General features: G+C 33.4%; 1 protein-coding gene across 1 annotated transcript; it reads left to right on the plus strand.

The window, feature by feature from the left end:
* Positions 1-322: 322 nt before the first annotated feature.
* Positions 323-23,199, plus strand: LOC133198112 (phosphatidylinositol phosphatase PTPRQ-like). Its single transcript, XM_061334257.1, has 27 exons — positions 323-359; positions 4,291-4,473; positions 4,846-5,025; positions 5,211-5,548; positions 7,048-7,192; positions 8,315-8,470; positions 8,794-8,907; positions 9,035-9,202; positions 10,198-10,323; positions 10,948-11,103; positions 11,484-11,812; positions 11,886-12,018; positions 12,441-12,551; positions 14,485-14,679; positions 15,039-15,128; positions 15,288-15,634; positions 15,808-15,946; positions 18,595-18,699; positions 18,890-19,087; positions 19,229-19,312; positions 19,647-19,712; positions 19,938-20,039; positions 20,321-20,509; positions 21,396-21,521; positions 22,341-22,418; positions 22,868-22,954; positions 23,158-23,199. The coding sequence occupies exons 1-27, from the start codon at positions 323-325 to the stop codon at positions 23,163-23,165; spliced, it is 3,990 nt and encodes a 1,329-aa protein (XP_061190241.1). The 3' UTR covers positions 23,166-23,199.
* Positions 23,200-24,347: the final 1,148 nt, after the last annotated feature.

Raw genomic sequence — 24,347 nt, forward strand, 5'->3', positions numbered from 1 at the left:
ATTCATATCAGTTAATTTATCTTAAATTCTCAAATCAATATTTTTAAATTTTATGCGCATGACTATATATATGACTATTACAATATTGTAATCAGCACTATTAACCAATAATCCGGGCCCACACTCATCACCTCTATTCTCGTATAGAATACGTCAAAGTTTCAATCATATAAAAACTTCATTATCATGTAATCTCTTTTATCAATCAGATTGCCAATTGACTAAAACTAATAATTACTGAGAACGAAAAAATTGTCCATGTTCAAGTTCAAGTTCATTTATTCACTCAAAAACCTTCTAAAATATATGGTACATGAGGACAATGAAAAATATTTACAACATAAAAATTCAGGTCAGAGGTAAAGTAGACGATACACTTATTCAGAAAATGAAAGTGAAAGAAGAAAAAAGAAAAACATATGATAAATACATATAATACATATACTAATAGTATAAATGAGGGAAAAAATCATGGAGGACAGACTAACTCATATATTTTTCATATAAAAGTACAAAGTTTTTTCAGAGTCTTAGCATCTAAATGTTCTGTCATCAATTGAGAAAATTTAAGTATATTTGGTCTAGCAATAAAGTAATTAATATTTTAGGAATGACTCTAATTCTTGGCCAAATTATTCGAGTATAACCTGGTTTGGGTCAGTTTACGCTTTATAATCCGCGAAGCGGATTATAAAACAGCGTAAACTGACCCAAACCAGGTTATACTCGAATAATTTGGCCAAGAATTAGAGTCATTCCTTATAGTTTAATTTTAAAATCATTAAATAACTATGGGTGTAAAATTACGTTACTTTTTATCAGTTCAAATTTGCCACTCAATAATACAACCATAGTAACGGAAGTGATGGGAATCGAGGGGAGGTAAAAACTGATACATAGGCATAGCAGCCATGTTGTTTGGTTACATGTGGTAAGATCGAATTATTGTTTGAAATTAAAGGTACATTTATTAAATCTGGAATTTTCCATGAATCCCGAGGACTGGAAATGAGAGGACTGTATGGATACAGATGATTCAGCTGGTTGTCAGGGGGGTGTGTCCCCATACCAAACCAGGTTATACAGAAATAATTTGTGTTCCTTTTTGGATATTAACCAATCAGAGGCTAGTATACAAGCAAAATTAAATTATTCATTGATATATACTTTTTCGAACGTTTGACAATAAAGTGCATTCAAGTATAAAATGGAATTCATCGGCAACATGTTTAGTTTTACAAAGTGTACATAATCTTTCATATAATGGCATACCTGCCCATCTTCCCAGTTCAACTGGTAGACGGTGATTAGAATCATGTGAATATTAAATACTTAAAAATGTAATTACATATAGGTATACATGTACAATGTACGTATAAAGCCAACTGACTAAAATTGATAATAATTAAAAGTCAACAACTTAAAAAAAATTAAGTCGGTCGTATCCCCAAAGAAATTGGTAAGTCCACCTGGTTCATTTACCTACATTATTTGAATAAATGAAATAAGCGTATCTCCTGACATGTCTACATGTAATTAAAACTTGAGCTCAGTGTTCAATTAGCACTTAGCACGTCCTGGTGTGAAAACTCGGCGGGACAGCACGTCAAACTTCGAGCAAAAATCCTCGCTGTTCTCACGCGGTGAAAGAGAATTGAGGCGATACAGCTCAAAAGCTAATTTTCAAAAACATCAAGGAATGTCTTAATTAGAAACGGCTGGCGTGCGTCTGTACATCTTCACAAAGTTCAAGAGATTGTACTGAAAAGTAAACGCACTTGGAACCATTGGATTCATGTGGTTAATTCAATATGTATAAATTTTGGGGATTTTTGGGGATTTTATTTTATCTAACAGGTAAGCTTTTAATTTATATTCAATCTGAAATTTGGATATATACAAATACATGTATCTGTACATCATGTCCATGTATCTAATTTACACATGAACACGATTGTCTTTACAGATATGCGTATCAGTGCCTTTAGATGTTTTGAACGTGACTGTATGAGGAGCGATTGCAGCTTATATTTCATTGACAACACACTTATTCATATTATTATACTAAATTTACTTATGCGTGAATTGTAAAATTCTTTAAAATCCACGATTCAAGTATAAAGCGTGTTGTATTTAAACGAGGCATGAAATTGATTACATTAAAAAAATTCTTAATAAAAATAAGATGTAATACAATGTTTGTACATGTAAACGTGTATTTTATTTATTATTTTTTTTTTAATGTTTTTTTTAAAATACATTTTAACAGGAAATGTTTATCAACATTGCATATTGATTGAGTTCAAGGTCGTCGGAACGGTTGGTGAAATAGTACAATTGAAGCCCTCCCTTAAAAAGAAAAAACATAGAAATTTACATTTGTGAAGGAAGGTATCTTCATTAATCTTCCATTAATTGTAATACTGCTAAATTTTGCATCTTATTTGTTTAGTGAAAAAAGAGACTTCAAGAATGCACTTAACAACCAACCAAAATATATGTAACTACAAGGTGTGTATTTATAAACAAAAAACTCTTTTTTAGAGGAGGGGGTACACCTCCCAGACCCCTCCCTGCACCCCTGTCCAGAAATAGACGGCCCTAAAGTTGCTGATTGATAATTTTACTACCCACCCCTGCTCTTAAAATATTTAATATATGTATAACAATCATACGTGGACTAAAATGGACTCTGACCCACCCACCCCCGCATAGTCATCCAGTATAGTACGCAGGGGCTCCTCCCCCAGTATTTCTTGGAGAAAAGTCTTCTGCTGTAGTTTTAATATGATTCTTTTTTATATATTTTTATTGAAAGCCCCCCACCCCACCCCCCACCGCATTTGGCTGCAGTAAGACTGAACTCTGACAAATTCTGACATTGGAAAAAATTAACGAAAATATATATTAAGTCAAAGAAAGATATAACTCTCCCCCCCCCCCCCCCTTCAGCAATTTCTAGTTGGGACAGACTTCTTTTTTTTTTTTTTTTTTTTTTGGAAGCACTTCAATTATTCGAACTCCTCAATCATGCAGAGAGTAAGAAAATAAAGTTCGAATTTTCGTTTTTCTACAAATTAAAATATTATGAAGGACAAGTGCATGAAGTTGCCAAATGACCGTGTTAAATTCTTTTTCCCTGGCAACAATCCGGGAAATGCACTTGGTTATAATTTATAAAGTAAAGGCAACTTTTTTTTTCTTAAGCAGAATTATTTTAAAATTAATTTTATGTGGAAAAAAAATCTGAATGATACACTGCACACGTCATTCTATGAATAATTTTGATAAAAAAAAATGAAATACCCCCTTCCTCCACACAGACATACATCAAATCAATAATGTGAGGCTAAAAAAAAAAAGCTGAAAAAAATTTCATGTATACATGTACCTATTGCGCCACCACCCCTCCCCAAAGAAAAAAAAAATCGCTTTACTTTTACAGTTCATTGAGATTTGAAACAGCTACAAAAATGTTTACATTTTCACGAAACTTTTTAATCGGCAGCTATATCCCTACTGCATGCACCAATTAAAGGCTCTTAAATTTCACTTCTTAAATTCGGTTAATTGGTTAATAATGACTGTTTAAAAGAATTCGGATGAATAATACTGAATTCTTGGCGGTTTTTCTACGTAATTTTATCTTAAATCAGTTTATTTAATTATTAACTACAAAAGAAAAAAAAACATACAGTTAAAAATTCATTCATTTTAATGAAATTTTAAAAGGTTACTCGGCACCGGTGAAATCTAAGTACTGAGAGTAATATGAGTCATTTATGGCGAGCGCAATCTATCTCGCTAGTGGAGTTGTCGTTCGTTCCTCTCTCAGACACCTAAAGCTACAACGATTTTTTTTACATACTAGGTAAAGTGAAAAAAACCCAGGAAATTCCAGATTTTTTTTCAAATTAAACTAATAGTTCTAGATCTTCTTAGTAAAGGACAGTCACAGACGTATTTATTAGCGCATGCAATTATTATAATGAATTAAAACAAACGCACTATTTCTCAATTTGTCACTTTGATATAAATCCATTATTTGTAAATGTATAATATTCCTTTGGACTAAAGAATTCCTGGAGGAATATAATGTTAAAGATACATGCACTGTAACATACAAAGGATTCCTAATAATTATTAAATGATTGGGCGTCGGCCATATGATTCTCAAATGATGGAAACGGAAATACAGCTGGCAGTCAAGTGTCATTTTAAAGCAATGTCTATGCGATTTTACAATCCTAAGGAAATAATATTTATTTTATTAACATATTTATTTTGCAGTAGCTTGTGACAGCTCAGGCGGCCCATTTAGATATCTTTCTACTCCCAAAGATCTTCAAGCAGTGGTCATCATTAACAATCAACTTCCGGATCTAAGAAACGTAAATCTTACCTGGCAGGAAGTGCACCACAAAGAATCATGGAAACCATTGCTGTATATCATCAAATGGGAGAACCCCACAGGTCTGAAACAACTAAAAGGAAATATTACATTATAATGTTATAAACATACCTAAATTCGATCGGAAACCACTGATATGATACATATTTGGGGGGGGGGGATACTTTCTATTTCTCCAGGGTATACTATACTCGAAAACAGGTGACCTTTGAATTGCAACAATATATGATAGATGAGTAATCATTTCAAATATGACAATGTGTGATTTAAAATATAAATATAATAATATTTATCTAAATAATTTCATTTATGCATCTAATTTGATAATGTTTCATGGTTCTCTATGTCAACAGATAAATTATTTTGTTCCAATCAATCAATCAATTAATCAGTAAACAATACAGTAACCTGTTTTTTTTATTGTCTTTTGATAGATTCCGAAACAATAACAACGGAGGCAGAAGCTAACTCAATACCAGTTCAAGGTCTTGCCAAGGACAAAACATACGTGTTCTATGTCAAGGCAAAACAAGGTTGGTTGCTAAGTGATTGGAGCAGAGCTCTTCACGTGACAACATCCACGCCACCTGTCATCGAAAAAAGAGATACTGATGGTGAGTGTACACACATAGTCTGACAGGTTTTGTTTTGTACATTGGCAATATTTGCGGAAGAAATGTAACGAAATCCCTGATCCGACACTCTACATATTACATGTATTGAGCAGTTTTTTGAATTATTTTTCAAATTGTCTATAAATCGATAGATTTAAAATGATTATTAGTGCAATTTATTACAGACGATGATCCAAGCCATCCAAAACCAAGAGGTCTAAAAGTAAAGTATCTCTCACCAACAAGTTTTAAACTAAAATGGCGGGAACCTAAAGACGCATCAAATGTCAAAGGTTATCGTGTAACCTGGAAGCGAAAAAAAGGTCAAACGAAAAAATCCGAACTTATTACAAAACGTTCATATTCCATTAAAGGACTAAGGGCGGGTTCTACGTATTTACTTAAAGTACAGGCGGTGTACGAGGCCAAGGTTTCCAGGGCTTTAACACTGTTTTGTAAGACACAGAAAGACTTTGACGTCAGTCCTCCTACTAACGTGAAAGCCAAAGCTGTAGGGACCACGGTAAGTGTAAATCTACAGTAAAGCATGTTTATAACAAACATGGATCATAACACGAATATTACAAGATGTGTTTGTGAAACACTGATGCCCCCGTATGGCAGCTTATGTCGAAGGTTAAAGTTTCTCAAATGCAAGTCAAAATCCAGGCCAAAAGATAAAAAATGTTGATACCCAAAGAAAGATCTTGTCTCGAGGAAAACACCTGTGAAATTTGAAAGACCTAGAAACAACTGTTCAAAAGTTATGGTGAAGGTTAAAGTTTTTTAAATAAAAGTCAAACGTCAAGGTCAAGGTCAAAATGGTTGGTATCCAAAGGAAGATCTTGTCACAAGGATTACATATGTGAAGTATGAAAGCCCTAGCACCAACCATTCAAAAGTTATGGCCAAGGTTAAAGTTTTTCAAAAGTAGGTCAAACTCCTAGGTCAAGGTCAAAGGGTCAAAGTGGTTGGTATCCAAAGGAAGGTCTTGTCACAAGGATTACATATGTGAAGTATGAAAGCCCTAGCATCAACCATTCAAAAGTTATGGCCAAGGTTAAAGTTTTACAAAAGTAGGTCAAACTCCTAGGTCAAGGTCAAAAGGTCAAAGTCGTTGGTATTCAAAGGAAGGTCTTGTCACAAGGATTACATATGTGAAGCATGAAAGCCCTAGCTCCAACCATTCAAAAGTTATGGCCAAGGTTAAAGTTTTTCAAAAGTAGGTCAAACTCCTAGGTCAAGGTCAAAAGGGTCAAAGTGGTTGATATCCAGAGGAAGGTCTTGTCACAAGGAATACACATGTGAAGTTTGAAACCCCAAGCTCCAACTGTTCAGAAGTTATGGCCAAGGTTAAAGTCTCATAAAATTTTGCAAAAGTGGGTCAAACTCCAAGGTCAAGGTCAAAAGGTCAAATATGATGGTACCCAAAGAAAGGTCTTGTCACAAGGAATACACATGTGAAATATGAAAGTCATAGCTCCAACCAATCAAAAGTTACGGGCAAGGTTAAAGTTGACAACAGACAGACAGACAAACAGACAAACGGACAAACAGATAAACAGACAGACAGGACAAAAACAATATACCCCCGGGATCTTTCGATCCGGGGGCATAATTAAAATGAGGTGACTTTGTCACTTCTACATGTAACTTCAGATACATGTATTATCTTTCCGTAAGGAATTACTTATGTATAGATGTAAAACGATTTGATTTTGACTGTCTTCGCCATCTGCATCTGGCTGTATACTAGTATTTTTAATTGACATAAAAACGTTATTATTTATTTATTCTTGCTAGCTAAGTGCCCGATTCGCTTACTTTCAGCGAAGATGTTTTTATTTTCGATATAATAAATATTCAACATGTCTGCATGAAGAAATAAAATTTCTCTATTTCGGTGACATTATTTTTATGAAATTGTGATTAAGAAATGAACAATAATCAGTGACGAGCTAGTTTCAAGTACAAAAATTTAATATAATCATGCTTATTTGGGGAAAAAACTATTTTCTTTAGAAAATAAGAGTGAGCTGGACACCTAAAAAGACGACAGACGGTAAGATTGAAGGATATAAAATCCAGTACAAGAGACGAGGGGTCAGGAGAGGTGACGTGTGTTCCGCCGTGGCCAGTTCCTGGAAATCTCAATACGTTATAACTGGTACATATATATATATTTCAATTACATCATCACAGGTATATATTTCATTTAATATATTATCACAGGTACATGTAAATATATGAATATTTACATTTGCTGTGTTTTTCTACTCAGCCATCTCTGAAGTAGATTTGAAAAACCATTTTTGTGTATACTCACGCGTAGAAATATACACGGAGAAACTCGCGCTAAAGTGACGTCATAATGAGGCTACAGAGACGTTAATGAAAATATGGCGATATAGGGCAGCGAGAAATTCAAACATTGAGTATATTTTTGGTGCATTTAAACGTGTAAAATGTAAATATAAGGAATGTTTTTAAGTTTAGTGTGAATTATTGGTGTGTAAATCACACAGACTTGCACGTAGGCATATTTTTTCATGAACCGCTAGTCTGTGTGATTTACACACCAATAACTCACACAAAACTTAAAAACATTTCTTAATTAACTCATCACATGTATACATAATTCAAAGTAGGTGCATATCTTATTTACCTCTTTACAAGTACATATCTTATTTAGTACGTTATTAAAAAGTGCATTTTTTTAATATACCGTCATCACAAGTACATATTTTATTTACGTCATGGAAGGTACGTATTTCATTTACGTCAACATCATTACGTATTTCATTCACGTCATTACGGGTGCATATTCAGTATACCTATGTCATCATAGGTAAATATTTCATTTACTTCAATAAGAGTACATATTTCATTTACGTCAGTACAGGGGTATATTCAATATACGTCTATTTCATTTACGTCAATACAGATCGATGCATATCTCATTTACGTCATCACGGGGGTATATTCAATATACGTCATTATAAGTACATATTTCATGTATGTCAGTACAGCTAGGTGCATATTTCATTTATGTCATTTTAGGGGTATATTCAATATACGTCATTATAAGTTCATATTTCATTTACGCCATTAAAGATGGATATTTCATTTAAAATCTTAATTTTATTCGAGATATTCGCCATGTAGATTGCAGACATGTTTTATCCTCACGGCTTACCAAATAATTATACCTAATTTAAAAGAATTTTATAGGGTATTTTCAAATACGCGTGTTTATGTTTTGTTGTTGTTATTGTCCTTGTTGTTGTAGATTTGATAAAAGGAGAATCATACAAGATAAGAATAGCAGCGAGATCTAGATATACAACTGGAGCCTATTCACCATGGCGACTAGTGAAACTTCCTGGAGTGCGTAATAAACCTAGTGACGAATCCATTACAATTACAACTACTCCACCGCCAACACGTAAGAGAAAAAATAATCAGTTAAAATTGATAATCAATTTAATCCTATTTTAGTTTTTGAACAAGATCATCTCAAAAAAAGAAGTAATTTAGTATCTGTTAAGTACGTATAATCAACTGTATTTCTTCATTTGAGATTTAAGGTTCACTGACCCTCTGGTAAGAGAGGTAACTCTCACTGAGACAATGAATATTATTCCTTTATAACATTGTCAGATATAAGGGCTATTTCTGTCAAACTTTACCCGCAAGGTATGCTGAAATGTATGCTTGATAGTCTATAATACATATCATTTATATGTACTTTGTTCATTATTGGTAAAGCGAGCCCGGGAGAGCTATTCAATCTCAATGTTGTGCAGATTTCTGGTGGAGTTAACATTACGTGGAATGACATTTCTAGTGACGTTATTACCTATAGGGTGGAAATCACTCAAGGTATGAATTCTACAACATAATTTGACATGATGTCAAAATATTGGTGTATATATATTATCCCTGTTTTTACTATAGTCACTGTGTTGTTTAAACATTTTCACACTTTCTTTTAAATATCTAATGACAGAATCCCAAAAACTGTACATTAAGGAGGTATACAAGGAAATTTACCGTGATCCCTACGTCCTTGAGGTGTACAGCCTTGATCCTGGTGGTGAGTTCAATGTCACAGTACAAGGCGTCAGCTCTAGGGAGAGGACGATTGGGAGGTCTTCTGCCTCCTTTTCCACACCTGGTATGTTATCGTGTGTTAATCGTTGGTTTGCGCAACCTGTGCAATACATTAAAACAATATCAGTTTCAATATCATATTGAATTATTTTCACCGTACAAATATAAATGTCTCTGTTATAATAGCAACAAAACCCAAGCAGGTATTTGTAGGAAGCTACTTACATGTATATGAACACTTAACTTGGGCTTAACCAGCTATTAATTGTTTTGTGGGCTTATTCCCCGAACGGCTACTCGCGAAAAACAACAAGTAATTATCACACTCAATTAAGGGGCCCTCTTAGGGGTACAGGTAGACTTACCTGTATGAATAATCTGCCAGAATTTAAGTTACTTTAAACAAAATTAAAAAAAATGGATTTGGTAATTAATTTTTTTTTTTTATTTTAGCAGAAGTTTAAATATATATATTGTGTACAAATTTTTAAATAAATAATTTTAAAAGCACAAAACATAGTAAAATTAAGAATTAAACAGATTTTTTACTTTAAATTGTATGAAAACACCATATAATGGGTGTTTTTTGTTGTTGGAAATTTTTGTTGTTTGACAATTGAAATTAAAGGTAGTAAAACTATTTCTGTGTTTTTAATTTCTACGATTGCATTATACTGCAAAATTTGAATACAGAAAATAACTACCAGATTTGAAGGATTTATTAACTGAACACGTCATATTTTTGACTGAAATAGATGTTAACATTGTTCACAGTGCATTAGAATTGAAACTTTATGTAAGCTCTATATTCTTATGTACATGTAAGTCTTCTTAAATTATTTTGAAATCAGTTATTTCATATAAGCATATTTTTTTGATAATACAAATTAAAGTAAGCACTTTTGAATTACATGGAATCATCAAATCATTGAAGAATTTTGTCCATTTTTTTTTTTTTTTTTTTTTTTGCAGATTTGTCCTATCTGCAAAATTCAAAAAATGGACAGCTTAAAAAATTATTCGTTATTCGATAATACTTTTTTGGGGTATTTTATACAGTCCCCGTGTCAGTTACGACAGAAGGACCACGCATTGCTGTGATTGGTGGAAATCTGACCTTGCGCTGTATTGTACAGGGAACGCCCCCTCCTCAGTATGAATGGGTTATAGGACAAGGGTTTGTAGGTCTCTTTTAAACATTGCTTGGTTAGAAGACTCTGATTATTGCTTATTAAATTCAAGCAGAGAAATAGCTATTAGACATGCTTTAATATATTATAAGAATACTTATTCTAATTGAGAGATATCGAGGAATGGGAGAAAAAAAAAAACATTTGGAATATACTAGCTAAGTCGACAAGCATCCTAGATTTTGATTTTAATGGCCATAACACAATGGTAAAGGCAAAAACCTGCTTTAAGCAGAAAAAAAGAAACTTTTCTAAAGGTGGTCAACAAAATTTTATAAAACATGGTCGAAATTTAAAAATCAAAACGGTTCATCATTTTATTTTTTTTCTTTATCGTTTTTTCATAAAAAAGCAGGAATATCTTTAAAGACATTAAAGTGACAGGACACTTTATATCTCCTTTATTCAATTTTCACCATCAAAAATGATTTGTTTAACATTTTGTCTAGTAAAGTAAACTAAATATGCTACAATTTTATTTTCATCTTGATTTGGTAGAAAATGGAGACCGTCATGTTATACAGGAAGTTTCATTATAGCGTAGTAAGATGTTTATAGCCTTTAAAATACTAAAGTTTTCAGGAATTTATACATTCTGCCATTATTCATTTTCAGAAAGGTGGTTATGACGTCACAAAGTTTGAAAAGATTACTTTAAACAAGTATCTATTGTTTCTTGAGCTTTACAATATTCCAGAGGACTTCCAAAGTCCCATATGTAAAGCACAGAATAACCTTGAATACATCGTCCAAGAACACAACATAACTGTTATTGGTAATGCATGTTACTCTTTAAATAAAAAAAAAAAGTCTTTGATTTTCAGTCTTTTTGTGAATTGTTAATTTAATTTTTGTTCAGTGTTTAACAGGAACAAAATTTAAACACTCGAAAAAATCTTTTGAAGATTTTGTGTTCCGTTTATAAGAACATTCCACATGCATCGATGTTCATGTGAAACTATGAAACAATGAAACTATTTTTTTCATTTCCATAACATACATGCAGTTATGATAAAAGGAAATTATATATATATATATATATATATATATATATATATATATATATATATATATATATATATATATATATATATATATATATATAACATTTTCTGCATCTTTTTTTTTTTTTTTTTTTTTTTTTTTTTTGAGCAGGCCCAATTCCACCACCTGTTGCAAACGTAACAGCAGTTGCATTAACTTCAAGAAAAATTGAAGTGGAATGGGAAAGTCTGATCAAACACGAATATCTAAATGCGACATTTTTAGTAACAATTAAAGACACTTCAGGAAAATACCGGAGTGAGGAAGAGGCATTGGAAAGACACGTTTTTAGAAATCTAACAGAAAATACAGAGTACGTCATATCCGTAATGGCAGTAACACCCAGTGGATTAACATCAAGTGGAAATGACGTCATTTCCGTTAGGACAGAAAAAGCATTGCCAAAACCAACACTTCATATCTTATCATGGAACGATACGGTAAAACATTATGCAGATCTTTGTAGCTGCTATGATCTTGAAAAAAATCGGTTCTAAAATACTTTATTTACAGGCAATCGTGTTAAACTGGGCATCAAACAGCGACACTCCGCCAGACATGGTAAAAATATTTTACAAGAGAGAGAAAGATAAAAATTACCGTGTACGCAAGACGTATCCTCCAATATCTACAATGGTTTTACAAGGTAAATAAATGTAGTAATATGGGAGGCTGGTAAAAAAAAAATTAACAGCTACAATCGGGGTCATTGTAACAAAGTTTCAAAGTAAAATGACAAAGAGTGGGTTCTTTGATATTGAAAGTGAATGTTTTATTTCAAAAGGGGAGGGGTACCATCCCACTCCCTCGGCCAAAATATTACTGTTGGTTACATACCTACAATGTACCTGCAGTATATATGTGCTTCCTGTATAAGTTTTTTTTTTAATTTCTGATGTAGGTCCATACGTACTGGAAACTCTTTACTTTGGATATTGTGTTCATTTTCAATTTTCACCCTCCTATTTAAGTTAATTAGAAATTCGCAGCTTAAATTTACTGAAATTCCTAGCACCCATTTTCAATGAAAACCTACGTTTTGTTTTTAACATAGTATGGTTTTTGTAGATCTTCGGAAGAATTCAACTTATAAGATAAAAGTTGTAGCAGATTACGGAACTAACGAAGTGTCGTCCCATGTTTTATCAGTGGATACAAATACGGAAACCTTGCTGAAAGGTACTGCAAGCATATTTAAGGTCTTTCGACTTCCTTCGGAAGACCTTACTGTTTTTCTTCTGTTTCCTATCAAAAATTTGTTTCCATCAGAATGCATGGTCTAGAGATAAACAAGATCAAGTTACAAATCTATAGAAGCAAGAATTAACTGCGGAACTGAAAATTCCAGAAAAATTCTCTATTAACAGTAGAATAACAGAGATGGTATAAATTACTTTATGTTGCACATAAATACAATTATTATTATTCCCTTTTCATAGTACACGCGATTTTTCGGGAACTAATCGACCAATTTTAAAGATTTTTTTCCGGGATGATGAATCATTATAATATCTCCAAACCGTTTTTTCATTTTTTTGAAAAATCACTTCCGGTTGCATTTTTTATCCGATTTTCATATTTTAAATTATCATATTGTCCACGCTTCTTCTTTAAAACGACTCAAGATAGAATCATGATTTTTTCAGAGGTGATATAACATCTCTCTAAGGTGTGTATAAGGACTTTTGTTTTTGCATCCGTCACTACCGGTCGACAACGGAAGTGATATTTAATTCACGGATTTTTTAAAAAATCGAACAGTTTTGCATAAGGCATGTAGAACTTAAATGCAAATGTATAATCGACAACAAAAACCATCCATTGAAAGCACTCCCGGTTTAACCGGAAGTAGTCGAAAAATAAAGCTTTTCCTTTAAAATCATTAGAAATGATATAAAATGGTTTGTAATTGAGTTTAAAGATTTTTTATGGCTTTGAGACTTTCGACGTCAACCGGAAGTGACGTCATAACGGCCGGAAAAGTCCGAATTGAAAGCCGAAGTTTTTGAAAAAATGATTTTTTTCGGTCCATTTTATAGAAATTTGCCTAAATTTTATCATCTTTCATATAAAAACTCTTAATATATTACTTTCGACGTCCGTCGGAAGACCTACTCGTTGCATTGCAACGAGCTTTGCTCTAGTTTCCTTTATTATTTCATTTCTAAATTATTCAAGAATACGGTGACATGTTCATACTCACAAGGAAGCAGTAACCTATGCTATACATTTGGGGTCATATCAAAATGATATCAGTGGAAAGATTGTAATTTTCACAGAAGACGTAACTTAGACTTACATCTGCTACATATTGTAGCTGTTTGTATTGAACAGCGGAAAGACCAGACTTTCGCTGAAAGTGATCTAAATGATGTGAAGTACAACAGTTGATTGATTGGTTGTTTTCTTGTTTTTATGTGAATTTAAGAGTATAACACTCATGTTGGAACCGATGGAGGGATGCAAAGTTATTTTAGACACATTTTTTGCACTTATTGCCATTGCCTGCGCTCTATTTCAAGCTAGCGTCTTACTGCGACACCGGATCTCAAGGATACAGGCTCATCCAAAGGACCGGTCTCTACGTCCTACAATGGGATTCGAACCCGCGACGTTATACTTTGTGACCGGCCCTCTAACCTCTATATCACTTGGGCTAGACTACAGTTGATATGAATGTTGGACAATATGTGAAAAATACAAAAAATTAATTCGAAAGGAGTGAAGACCATAATAATCATCATATTCAACTACTTCACGAGCAATGAAGCAAAAAAAAAAAAAAACTCTTTCAAATATATTTTGAAATCATAGGTAAATACACTTAAACAATAAAATTCTTTCTTTGGTTGTTAGTACGGGAATTAATGCCGCAGTTGTTGTAGAAAAAATACATAACCCGCGTAAGCGGGGTATGTGTATTTTTTTCTGCAATAGCTGCGACGTCAATTCCCGTACTTACAACCAAAGAAAGACATTTTATTATTTATATTAATAACAGCATCTGATAAATGAATAAGTTTAGCAAAGTGGTAATAAAAGAAATATGTGTCTGTCTTATCAATTGATATAACACAGTGATCTAGTCTGTTAATTCTTTTGATACTTAAAGAGAACAGACGGCCCACTCCTCCTGCCGACGCCTTCCTGATGGTCAATAAAACAGCCATGACAATTCGATGGCTCCCTCCTCACCCAGAGTACCGTACCTACATCAGACAGTACAGGCTAGATATCTACCAGGGGGATATATTGCAGCGACATCTACTTGACAACAATGGACGCAACTTTACCCTTACCCCATTCGGTACACAATGTCTTTCCTTACTAGAATACTGTCTTTTATTTTATTTTTTTTTCTAAATACCCAACCAATAAGAACTATTCATGACAAATTGATTAAAAACTTAAATTCGAATCTTAAATTAAAAACAAATAGTCTCCAGTTTGAAGAGCTATGTATATGATGTATTTTCAGATTTTGACCAAATCATTATGTACATGTACTAGTAACAGACAAAAATGCAGATTATCAGACATTCCAACTCTTTAAAATATTCCAATTGCTTAACAATCCTACTTTACATTGCCTTTCTTTTTCTGCCCTATTGAAAAGTTTATGAATATAAGACCATGCAAAATATGAATTTTCATTGCATATTTCAGATGACACAAAAGAAGTAACCGTTTACCTTACCGCTATAAATAATGCAGGGGCGAGTGATCCAATTCTGAGAATTTATAAACCACTCACAGGTAAACTTGGCAAATGCCTAAGTAAACTGACCTTAAGGTAGCTTACCTCGAAGGTAACATAATTGTAAGAAATTATGTTCCCAAAAAGAAAACTGGCATAATCCATCTTTCTATAGTTCTTTCTGTTGAAATTAGATTTCTGTTTTTTAAACTTTGTAGATGAAGAGAGGCCTACAGGGGCGATAAGCAATTTACAGGGGGAGCCCTTATCCTCCAGTTCTATTCTTGTGCAATGGGACCCTCCCACCAATAACCGCCTAACCAGATTCCTCCTTAGATACCGACCACAAGAGTTTGACGATTCAAACATTGTCGACTTATGGCTGGGACCGTCTTATAACAATTATGTTCTTACTGGGCTTCGTGGCGCCGAATCCTACTCTATTTCCGTGATTCCGTACTTCAATGAGGAGGTTGGAAATGATTCGTCTATTATTGCCACGACGTATACAGGGGTACCCTCCTCTCCCCCACAGAACCTCACCGTCACCAAAGTAAACTACACAGTAAGAAGCATGTATATCTATAACATAATAAAAACGTGAGATTTATTTTATAAACGTTTCATGAATCTGGAATAAAACCACGGAAATGAGCTGTATGATAAAAATTTTTTAGCAGGTTTTAAGAAAAAATTGAAATGATCATTAAATTGAATTTATCTGATTTTTTTTCCAAGGAAATATCTTTGAAATGGAACCCGCCACCTGAAGAAGAGAGGAATGGGGAGATAACTCAGTATATCGTGGGATTCCGATCAATTGATAAAACCAGGGATTCCATTCAGTACAGCAACTCTACGGAGATGGTCATTAGAGGTAGTAGATTTCATCCATTTTTATCATTATCTCCAGTGTGAAAACACGTGCTTTTATTAAATACAGAGCAATTTTTTCTTGCACCATTGCTTTTTGGATAAGGTGTAAAACTGTGTTGGTTCGTTGAATGTTCGCTTTAAGTCCCTTCGATAATTTCGCAAGAGTGTTGGGGCACAACCCTTTGCCGACTGAAGGCTCAAACTCAGGACTGTGCTTAGCACTAATCGACCATTTAAAAAGCCGCATCTTTTTTTTGGGGGGGGGGGGGCTAACGCCCTTACAACACAGCAAGTCTAATTCGAAGGACCAGACTCAACATCCTGCAGAAGGATTCGAACTTGCAAAACAAGGTTAAATTCTACTTCGTGACTGTAATCACCACGCCGCGCGCAACGATGTGTTTATTTTAACATGAGTTTTACATTATTTTCCAGTTCACAGTTAATTTCAGTTTTATTTTATTATCTATTTGAACTTTGAAATGCATTGGATTTTATGTTAATACCATTCCATACACATTGTACATGTTTTACTTTTATGCTCACCTGAGCCAAAGACTCAGGTGAGCTTTTCTGATCCAAATTTCTCAAAATCACGGCCTCTGGGGAAATGGTGGGGGCACAAATAACGGTCGCTGGGGGAGGGATGGGGCCGCAATAGGGGGTCAAAGTCCTGTATTGAATAAATAGTTTTCTTTTAATCTTCTTCAGAACAGCTTAACCTGAAATTATAAAACTTACTTAAAAGTTCCTGATAAATGAAGATTCTAAATCAATATTGTTCAAAGCAGGGCCCCCAGGGTAGGGGTGAGACAACAACAGGGAATCAAAAGTTTGACATTTGAATATATCGGAACAAATCTTTCAAAAATTCTATTCTCACGATCAGCTGGACCAGTAAATATGATATTTATTTAACAGATTCTTAAATAATGTAGATTCTAAATTGTTCAAATCGCGTGCCCCCGGAGGTAGGGCGGGGCCAAAATATGAGATCAAAGTTTTATGTTGGACTATATAAAAAAAAATCAAAATCCTTTCGAAGAACCACTACAGAAATATTAATTTGCAAACATTTCCATGTTGTGTGGATTAATTTTTTTCTTTCTTCATATTATAAACCCTGTGTTAGAGTTGGCATCAATGGGGATCAACTTTTACATAATGCATGTATACAGGAAAAAATTTTTCTTATTAATAACTGCAAGGCTATGCAGGTCATATTGATAAATACTGTATGTTCATTATTTGGAGCATCCTCATGTTTTGTGAATTCAGAGTCCCCTTAAAGTTAGTGTGAGGTCATAATACAAGGTCAGAATTTTTCATGGAAATAGAAAAGAGAAAATCTTCTAAAAGTCTTATGAACAGTAGGTCTAAAGGTATCCAGGTGAGTGTTGTGGCCCATGGGCATTATTTTTTTTTTTTAACTTGAGGACCGATATGCACATTGGAGAAAACACACCATGAGCTAAAAAAAATCATAAGGCCATCTTTAAAAATTGTTTATTTGCCCCCTCCGACTGGATAAAAATGGCCCGACTCACTTTTTTAACTCTCCAGGAAACAATTTTATTTTCCTTTTTATTCCTGAATTTTCTCATCCCGTCAACATGTATGTTGAAATTTTCTAGGGAAGAAATTTTCCCACTTACCTACAGACCCTTTTTTTTACCCTGAGTCGGGAGAGGTCAAACAACCATTATGTTACAGATGGCCTTACTTGTTCATTGGATGAGCCAGCATTTTATTATTCATCATCAATACATACCGATTTCTTGACTAATAGCGAGCGCAGCGAGCGGCGCGAAGCGCCGCTCGTCACTGCGAGCTCTAACGACAACGCCTGGGCGAAGAGAAAATTCGGACTACTGCACATTCATTCAATAGAATTTTTTTCCGCAGTAATTCTGGACCCACAATGCATCGCTTCTTGTTCTCGTTGCTAACTTCGTTCGCGCGGTAACAACAACTAAAATTTCAGACAAAATAAACTCACCTTAATGGATATTGCATACAGATAGTAGATTAAACGTTCTTTGTTAAAATCATTGCACTTTTTAAACTGTTTATGGAAATGCAGCTAACATACGATGTCATGTGACGACATCACAGTCTAGACGTTCCAAATCTCTCGTGCGGTTTGAAGAGGCGGATCTTAACGAATGAAGTGAACAATGCGCTCGCCCCAACGGTCGCACCGTCGACATATTAGCGAGCGCCGCTCGTCACTGCGAGCTCTTAAAGCAACGCCTGGGCGAAGAGGAAATTCGGACTTTGCACATTGATCCAAGTGAATTTTTTTTTCCGCAGTTACCTGTGGTCCCATAATGCTTAGCGAATTGCATCTCGCCGCAAACCACGTTCTCGCGGTAGCAACAAAAATTTAATGGATATATGGCAGACAGATAGTAGATTAAACGTTTTTGATTAAAAATAGCACTGTTCAGACTTTGTTTTGGTAATTAGCAAATGTCACGTGCGATTTGACGAGCCCGATTTAAATTAAAGCTGAAAGATATCTGCGCTCGCCCTAACTGTCGCACCGTCAACATATTAATCGTATTTTTTTTTTTTTTTTTTTTTTTTTTTTTTAAGTTATTTTGGTGTTATAAAATGTATAAGAATCAAAATTATTTCTTTTTACAGATTTATTACCTGGTACAAGTTACTACATACGAGTGGCTGCCGCAACAAGCAATGGAACAGGGCCATTTACAACATGGTTGACACGAAAAACACTTGCACTCCCAGGTTTTTAGATCTTGGAAATATATTTCTATATCCAAATTATCTTTAGGAACAAACATTTAATTTTTAATGTGAAATCCAAGAAGTGTTAAAATGGCTCTCAAATTGAACAATCATGACCAAAAATTTCAAGTGTATTTCTGAATTAGGAATGACAGTTTTTAAATATTATGTCCTTTATATCTTTATTTAGTAATCAGAGAAGCTCCGAAGAGGCCTGAAAATTTTACGACAAAGCAAGTGCCTTATGGAATCACGTTAGCTTGGAACAGACCGAGGAATCCCGATGTTCCCGTCAATGGCTATATCATAGGACATGGAAGGTTCATTCCCGAGGTTTATCGGGAGATCCTAGAATCAAGCAAAACTCAGTATACAATTCATAAACTCCGTAAGAACAAATTAAGAAAGTTATTTTTTTCCTTTATTTTTTATGTTTTTTCTTATAGCTTTTATGATTACAAATTAATGAGATCCTCTCCGTGTCTTTCTTTTGAGGATATATTTTTAATTTGTGGTTTCTTGCTTTCAGGCCAAAATCACGATTATATAGTCAGTGTTCGGGCCTTTAATAATTTCGGAGAAAGTGACCCCGTCATCGCTGTTGCAACGGCAGGTAATTTAGGATCCCGAGTTCTAGTTGGAGGTTGGGGAGAGGGCACGGACTTTTTTTTTAAAGTTAAATGAAATCAGAAACTCACATTAGTTATATAATTCAATATGAATTTAATAATAGGAATTTAATAAAAACTTTCTCAAAAGAAGGCGCTGGCTACTCCCGCTGCGCTAAACCCGGCACTGCACATTATTAGCACCACCAACGTATGCACCCCCCCCCCCAAAAAAAAAAAAACTCATATCATATATCAGATAACGACTACGTACTGCTTAATGCCCAAGTACCTGAAATTCAAGCATTCATGTGATTATGATGTTTTATTTATCATCAGGTGACGGAAAGATGACGATCGTTTCCTCGGGAGACGTGGAAGATGACGGAAACGAGAACACATTTGGTAAAAATTTACAGCAGTCAAAATTGTACTTTTGATATTTCATTCAATGGAGTAAGCGTAAATATCAATCAAAAAATTCTCCCCATGCAATGAAATGTTCTTTGTATTTTAAGAATAAATCAAACAGTTAGATTTCACTAAAAAGGTTCAGTGAATTGATAAGACAGTAATGCTACGATTGTACTAGATATTGTTTCTTTTCTTATTTTTAATTATAATATTCAGATGATGCTCCACAGAATGTCAGCCTGGAATTGAATCATGGGGAAATCCCAACGATAAATGTCAGATGGTCTCCCCCACTGAAGACACAAGGACCAGCACTGGGTTTGGTTTTAATTTTTTTTTTTTTAATTCACTGATCAATTATCACTGAACCGTTTTCAGAAGCTTGTCCCCTTTTCTTTGCCAAAATATTGTACTAGTCTATTTGCAAAAGTGTTTCAGTTATGTGTGAGTGAAACTGGAATATTTTAAGATAATTTCATATTTCTGACCCATTAAATCTTGGTCCAGTACATGGAGGTATGATCTCAAACAGATATAATTTTACCTGCGTCATGAATTTCATTCACAAAATAAATAATATTTTATTTTATTTTTCTAAGGATATAATGTATTTTATAAGAAGAAAGAAGACAAGAGATGGCGGATGAAGTTTGTGGATAGAGCTGCTTTTCTGATTTTAAAGAATCTCTCTTTCGACACGACGTATTACGTAAAAGTTAATGTCCGTTACGAGAATGACATCAGAGCTAAATTATCACACACAGTTGAGATCAAAACATTTTCTTTAGGTTTGTGAAAAGAAATTTGTTTTATTAATTAGTGTGTAATGGCGGAGAAAGTATTTTATATTAAATTATTCAAGGGATCATATAACAATTGGCTTTAACTTTAAATTTTGGCGGTGAAAAATAACTTAAAACGAATCATTATTAGAAAATTTACAAATCGTAAATTGGATAAGGAGAGAAATTTTTAAAGTCATATATGGCGTATTTTATGTAAGTTCAGACCAACTAAAATTAAAAATATCTTTCTATTTGTTTTTTTTTTTCATTTTATATAAAGATAGGACTTTCCTGTAAATTGCATAATTTAAATCAATCAGGTTTCAAAGATATTAGAAATTTAAAACAATAACCGATTTATTTACAGACGCAATAATTTACAGACACAGTTTAAAATCAATTTAACTATGGAAGCATGAGGTTATTCAAGTTCAAAACCGGTGAAAATTTTAATTTGAGTGTAAATGACATATATTACGTTTATCTACACTCAATCTCATATTTTTACTTTTTAAGCTTAGATGCGCCATATATAGCTTTGATAATGTTTTCACGCAGAAAAATATTTTTACCCCTCTCCTCTCTGAAAAAAAAAAAAAAAAAAAAAACTTTACTGGATTTTCTAAAATTGTCAACCTTTTTACAGCTTGTATATTTTTTTCTGAAAGAAATTTGAATGAAAATTCTTTTTATGCTATTGTGCATTTGAAAGAAGTGATCGAATAATAAACACTTCAGTGTAGGGACTGATTTTTCAAAGTTTTTTTTAATCGAGAGAGAGAGAGAGAAATTCTATATACTTTGAAATTACTACCCAGTACAAATATTTAAGGCGTGAGTTTGAAAGATAACAAATTGCAAAAATATATGTTCCTTTTCTTTCATACAGAAGACACGGTTCATGCATTACCTATGCCTAGCATCACATCGGTATTCTCTGGTAAGAACCACCTGGACGTGAACTGGAAACCACCCCTTAAAGACTACCTCCATGTGATTGTTGGATTTATCCTTGGTAAGAATATACACATGTAGCTCCCCCCTCCCCCCCCCCCCCCCGCCTATCATAAACATATCAATATGACGTATGTATTAACATCAGAGGGCTGAAATTTGTTTTCTTTTATTTAAAATCCACATTTGCAAATAATTGTAATGAGTTGTTAAATGTGAGTGGGCTGAGCAAAAAACGGTGGCTAACAAAGTCGTTCACCCCCTCCCCTTTTTGCAATTCTCACTGATTCAACAATTGCGAGAGCGATATCCTGGCATGGGGAGGAAACAGGGCAATAAAAAAAAACTTGGGTTGCAAAGATAAAGAAAATACATGTCATTATGCACAATTATCTGTTAAAAGTACCTTAGATCATAATGTAATTATTTTTTATCCGTGTATTTACATCAGACTCTAAGCTTGTAAAAATTTCATTACCACATGTATTTGTTTTATTAAAAAGTATTCAACATTAGCCAAAATTCCTATTCTTATTACCAGCTTTTGTAAACAAACATACGTACGGTATATATCATGCAGGCATAAGGTATCGCAAGAATTTGGTGATCACATAAGACTTATTTTCCGATTAGGTCTCATACATCGAGGCCCAATGCATTGTGTGTTTGTGTGTCTGTGGAACATGTGGTACTTTACTTTCTTTCCAATAAGGGATCATAAACAGATCGAAATTCCGTAGTACGAGCTGACAATATTGCATGAAATAAAGTAACATGAAGTATGCAAATTTCAAAAAGTAATGGAGCTATAGGTACTAAAACAAACGTATTTTATTTGAATTATTTACTATCATTTTCTGTGCTACGGTTGTATTTTTAGGGTTTGGAATCAAAGAATCAAACGAAAACCAAGAGTTTATTCCTGCAAGTCAGAGGAGTTTTAGAATAAAAAATCTAGGTAAGCCACAGTTCTGGTAATGTTCAGTTAATATTTCTAAATTAAATTTTACTTGATTATTTTTTCCAGACTTATGTTGAAACTTTTTCTTTTATTTTGCGGTTGACATTTTTCTGAAAGTATATGTTTTTCAAAGTTATTTTTTTAACCTTAGAGTAGTAATGAATTAATGATGCAACCTGCCCCTTTGTAAAATGTACTAATGATTATCGCATAGTATCGTCAAACAGTACTTTGAAGAATTGCCTTTTCGCTTATTTTATCGACCGAGTCTTGAGAGCTTGCAGTAATATTTCATTTTTATGTAAATGTCGACATTTTACTCCTCCAAAAGTATCCGATTTAATTTTAAAGGAAGGAAAAGGTACTCTTTTTTGAACTCATCAATGAATATCTCAAAGTGATCACTTTCAGTAGACATTTTCAAAGAGAAATATTCTGTTTCCTAGAACCAGGAACACGATACAACATCTCTCTTGCAATGTTCAACGAACATGGAAAAAGTGCCAAGTCCATTGTTTATGCTTCAACATTAGGTAAGATTTTATTTAATTATACTTGGTAAAAAAATACTAAAATATTACCATTGATCATTTATACTTAAAACAGAAACAGAACTAAAAGGCAATTTTAATTTTTAAGCAAAACGAAAACAAAAATTAAGTCTATCATAGCTATATGTACCTTGTAAAGTAATATCCTTAACCATTGAATTATTTGATTTTTTTTATTTTTACAGATTCTTAAAGGAAAGAGTCATCATGATTTCATTTGTTTCCCACAGAACATTCATGCTTTATTCAAACATATTGCTTTATGTTTTTATATCAAACTGTTATATATCAAGTTTTATCACAATACACATTTACTTTGAGCAGATGTTGGCATTAAAATGAATATTGTTACAGCCTAATGCCATGTTGTACATACAATTAATTTCTGGGTATAGACTGATCGAACTCAAGCTGATACCTTTTGACAAAAATATAATTCAGGGAAGACCTGTTTTTTTTTTTATATTTTAAAAAATATTGCAAATAAACCAAAATATTTTATAACTTGCTTGCACAAGATAATTATTACTGGGTGTAATAAACTACGGGTACAATGATTAAAGAAATTGCCTACCTTTTTAAGGCTCCTATAAGTGTTTAATCTTAACCCCAATAACATGATGGTCAAAATGGATATTTAATAGAACGGGCAATATAAAATATTTAATATGATGAACAATATTGGATGTATGTTTAACATGATGGGCAGAATTAGATTTTAAATATGATGGGCAATATTGCCATGTGGTCAATATTGGATGTTTAAACTGCTTGACAGTTGTCAGTTGCCTGAAAAAGGGCCATTTAATTTTTTTGTACAATGCACCAACTCATGTCTGTTGACACCGGGCAGATAATGCATTAGTTAAAATTTCATCATATCATGTAATTTCATACTTTCAAAATATGCACATCTTAATAATGTAAATGACCAATATCTGATAAAATTATGTCATAATAACCATTATGATTGACATCTCAAAGGTATGTGATTAAAAGCAGTTATGCTTTAAGTACCTGAAAAGCCATCTGAGGCAATGATGATACCACATTGCATACATGTTCACAATATATTTGTTGAAATAAATGAGTTTTTTATGTATAGTCTTTTTATGGTTACTTTATACTCATCATCGGAAGCCCATGGTCGGTCTTCCTTTTCTTACCTCGCTGCGAGGGAAACTCAACTGCTTTACAAATTTTTATATAACCGGTAGTGAAGAATAATAATGAAAGGAACATGCGTACTTGCGTTTGTGACACTGGAAATAATACTTGAAAGAGGTAAAAAAAATCGCCCAAATTAGGCATTTTATAAGTCATAAAATTATGAATTGAGGAGGGCTGATTTTACCAAGCTATATCGAGATAAAAT

This window comes from Saccostrea echinata, unplaced genomic scaffold (assembly GCF_033153115.1).
Source record: "Saccostrea echinata isolate AGI-Se365-2 ecotype Australia unplaced genomic scaffold, CSIRO_AGI_Sech_v1 ptg000033l, whole genome shotgun sequence".
Classification (NCBI taxonomy): domain Eukaryota; kingdom Metazoa; phylum Mollusca; class Bivalvia; order Ostreida; family Ostreidae; genus Saccostrea; species Saccostrea echinata.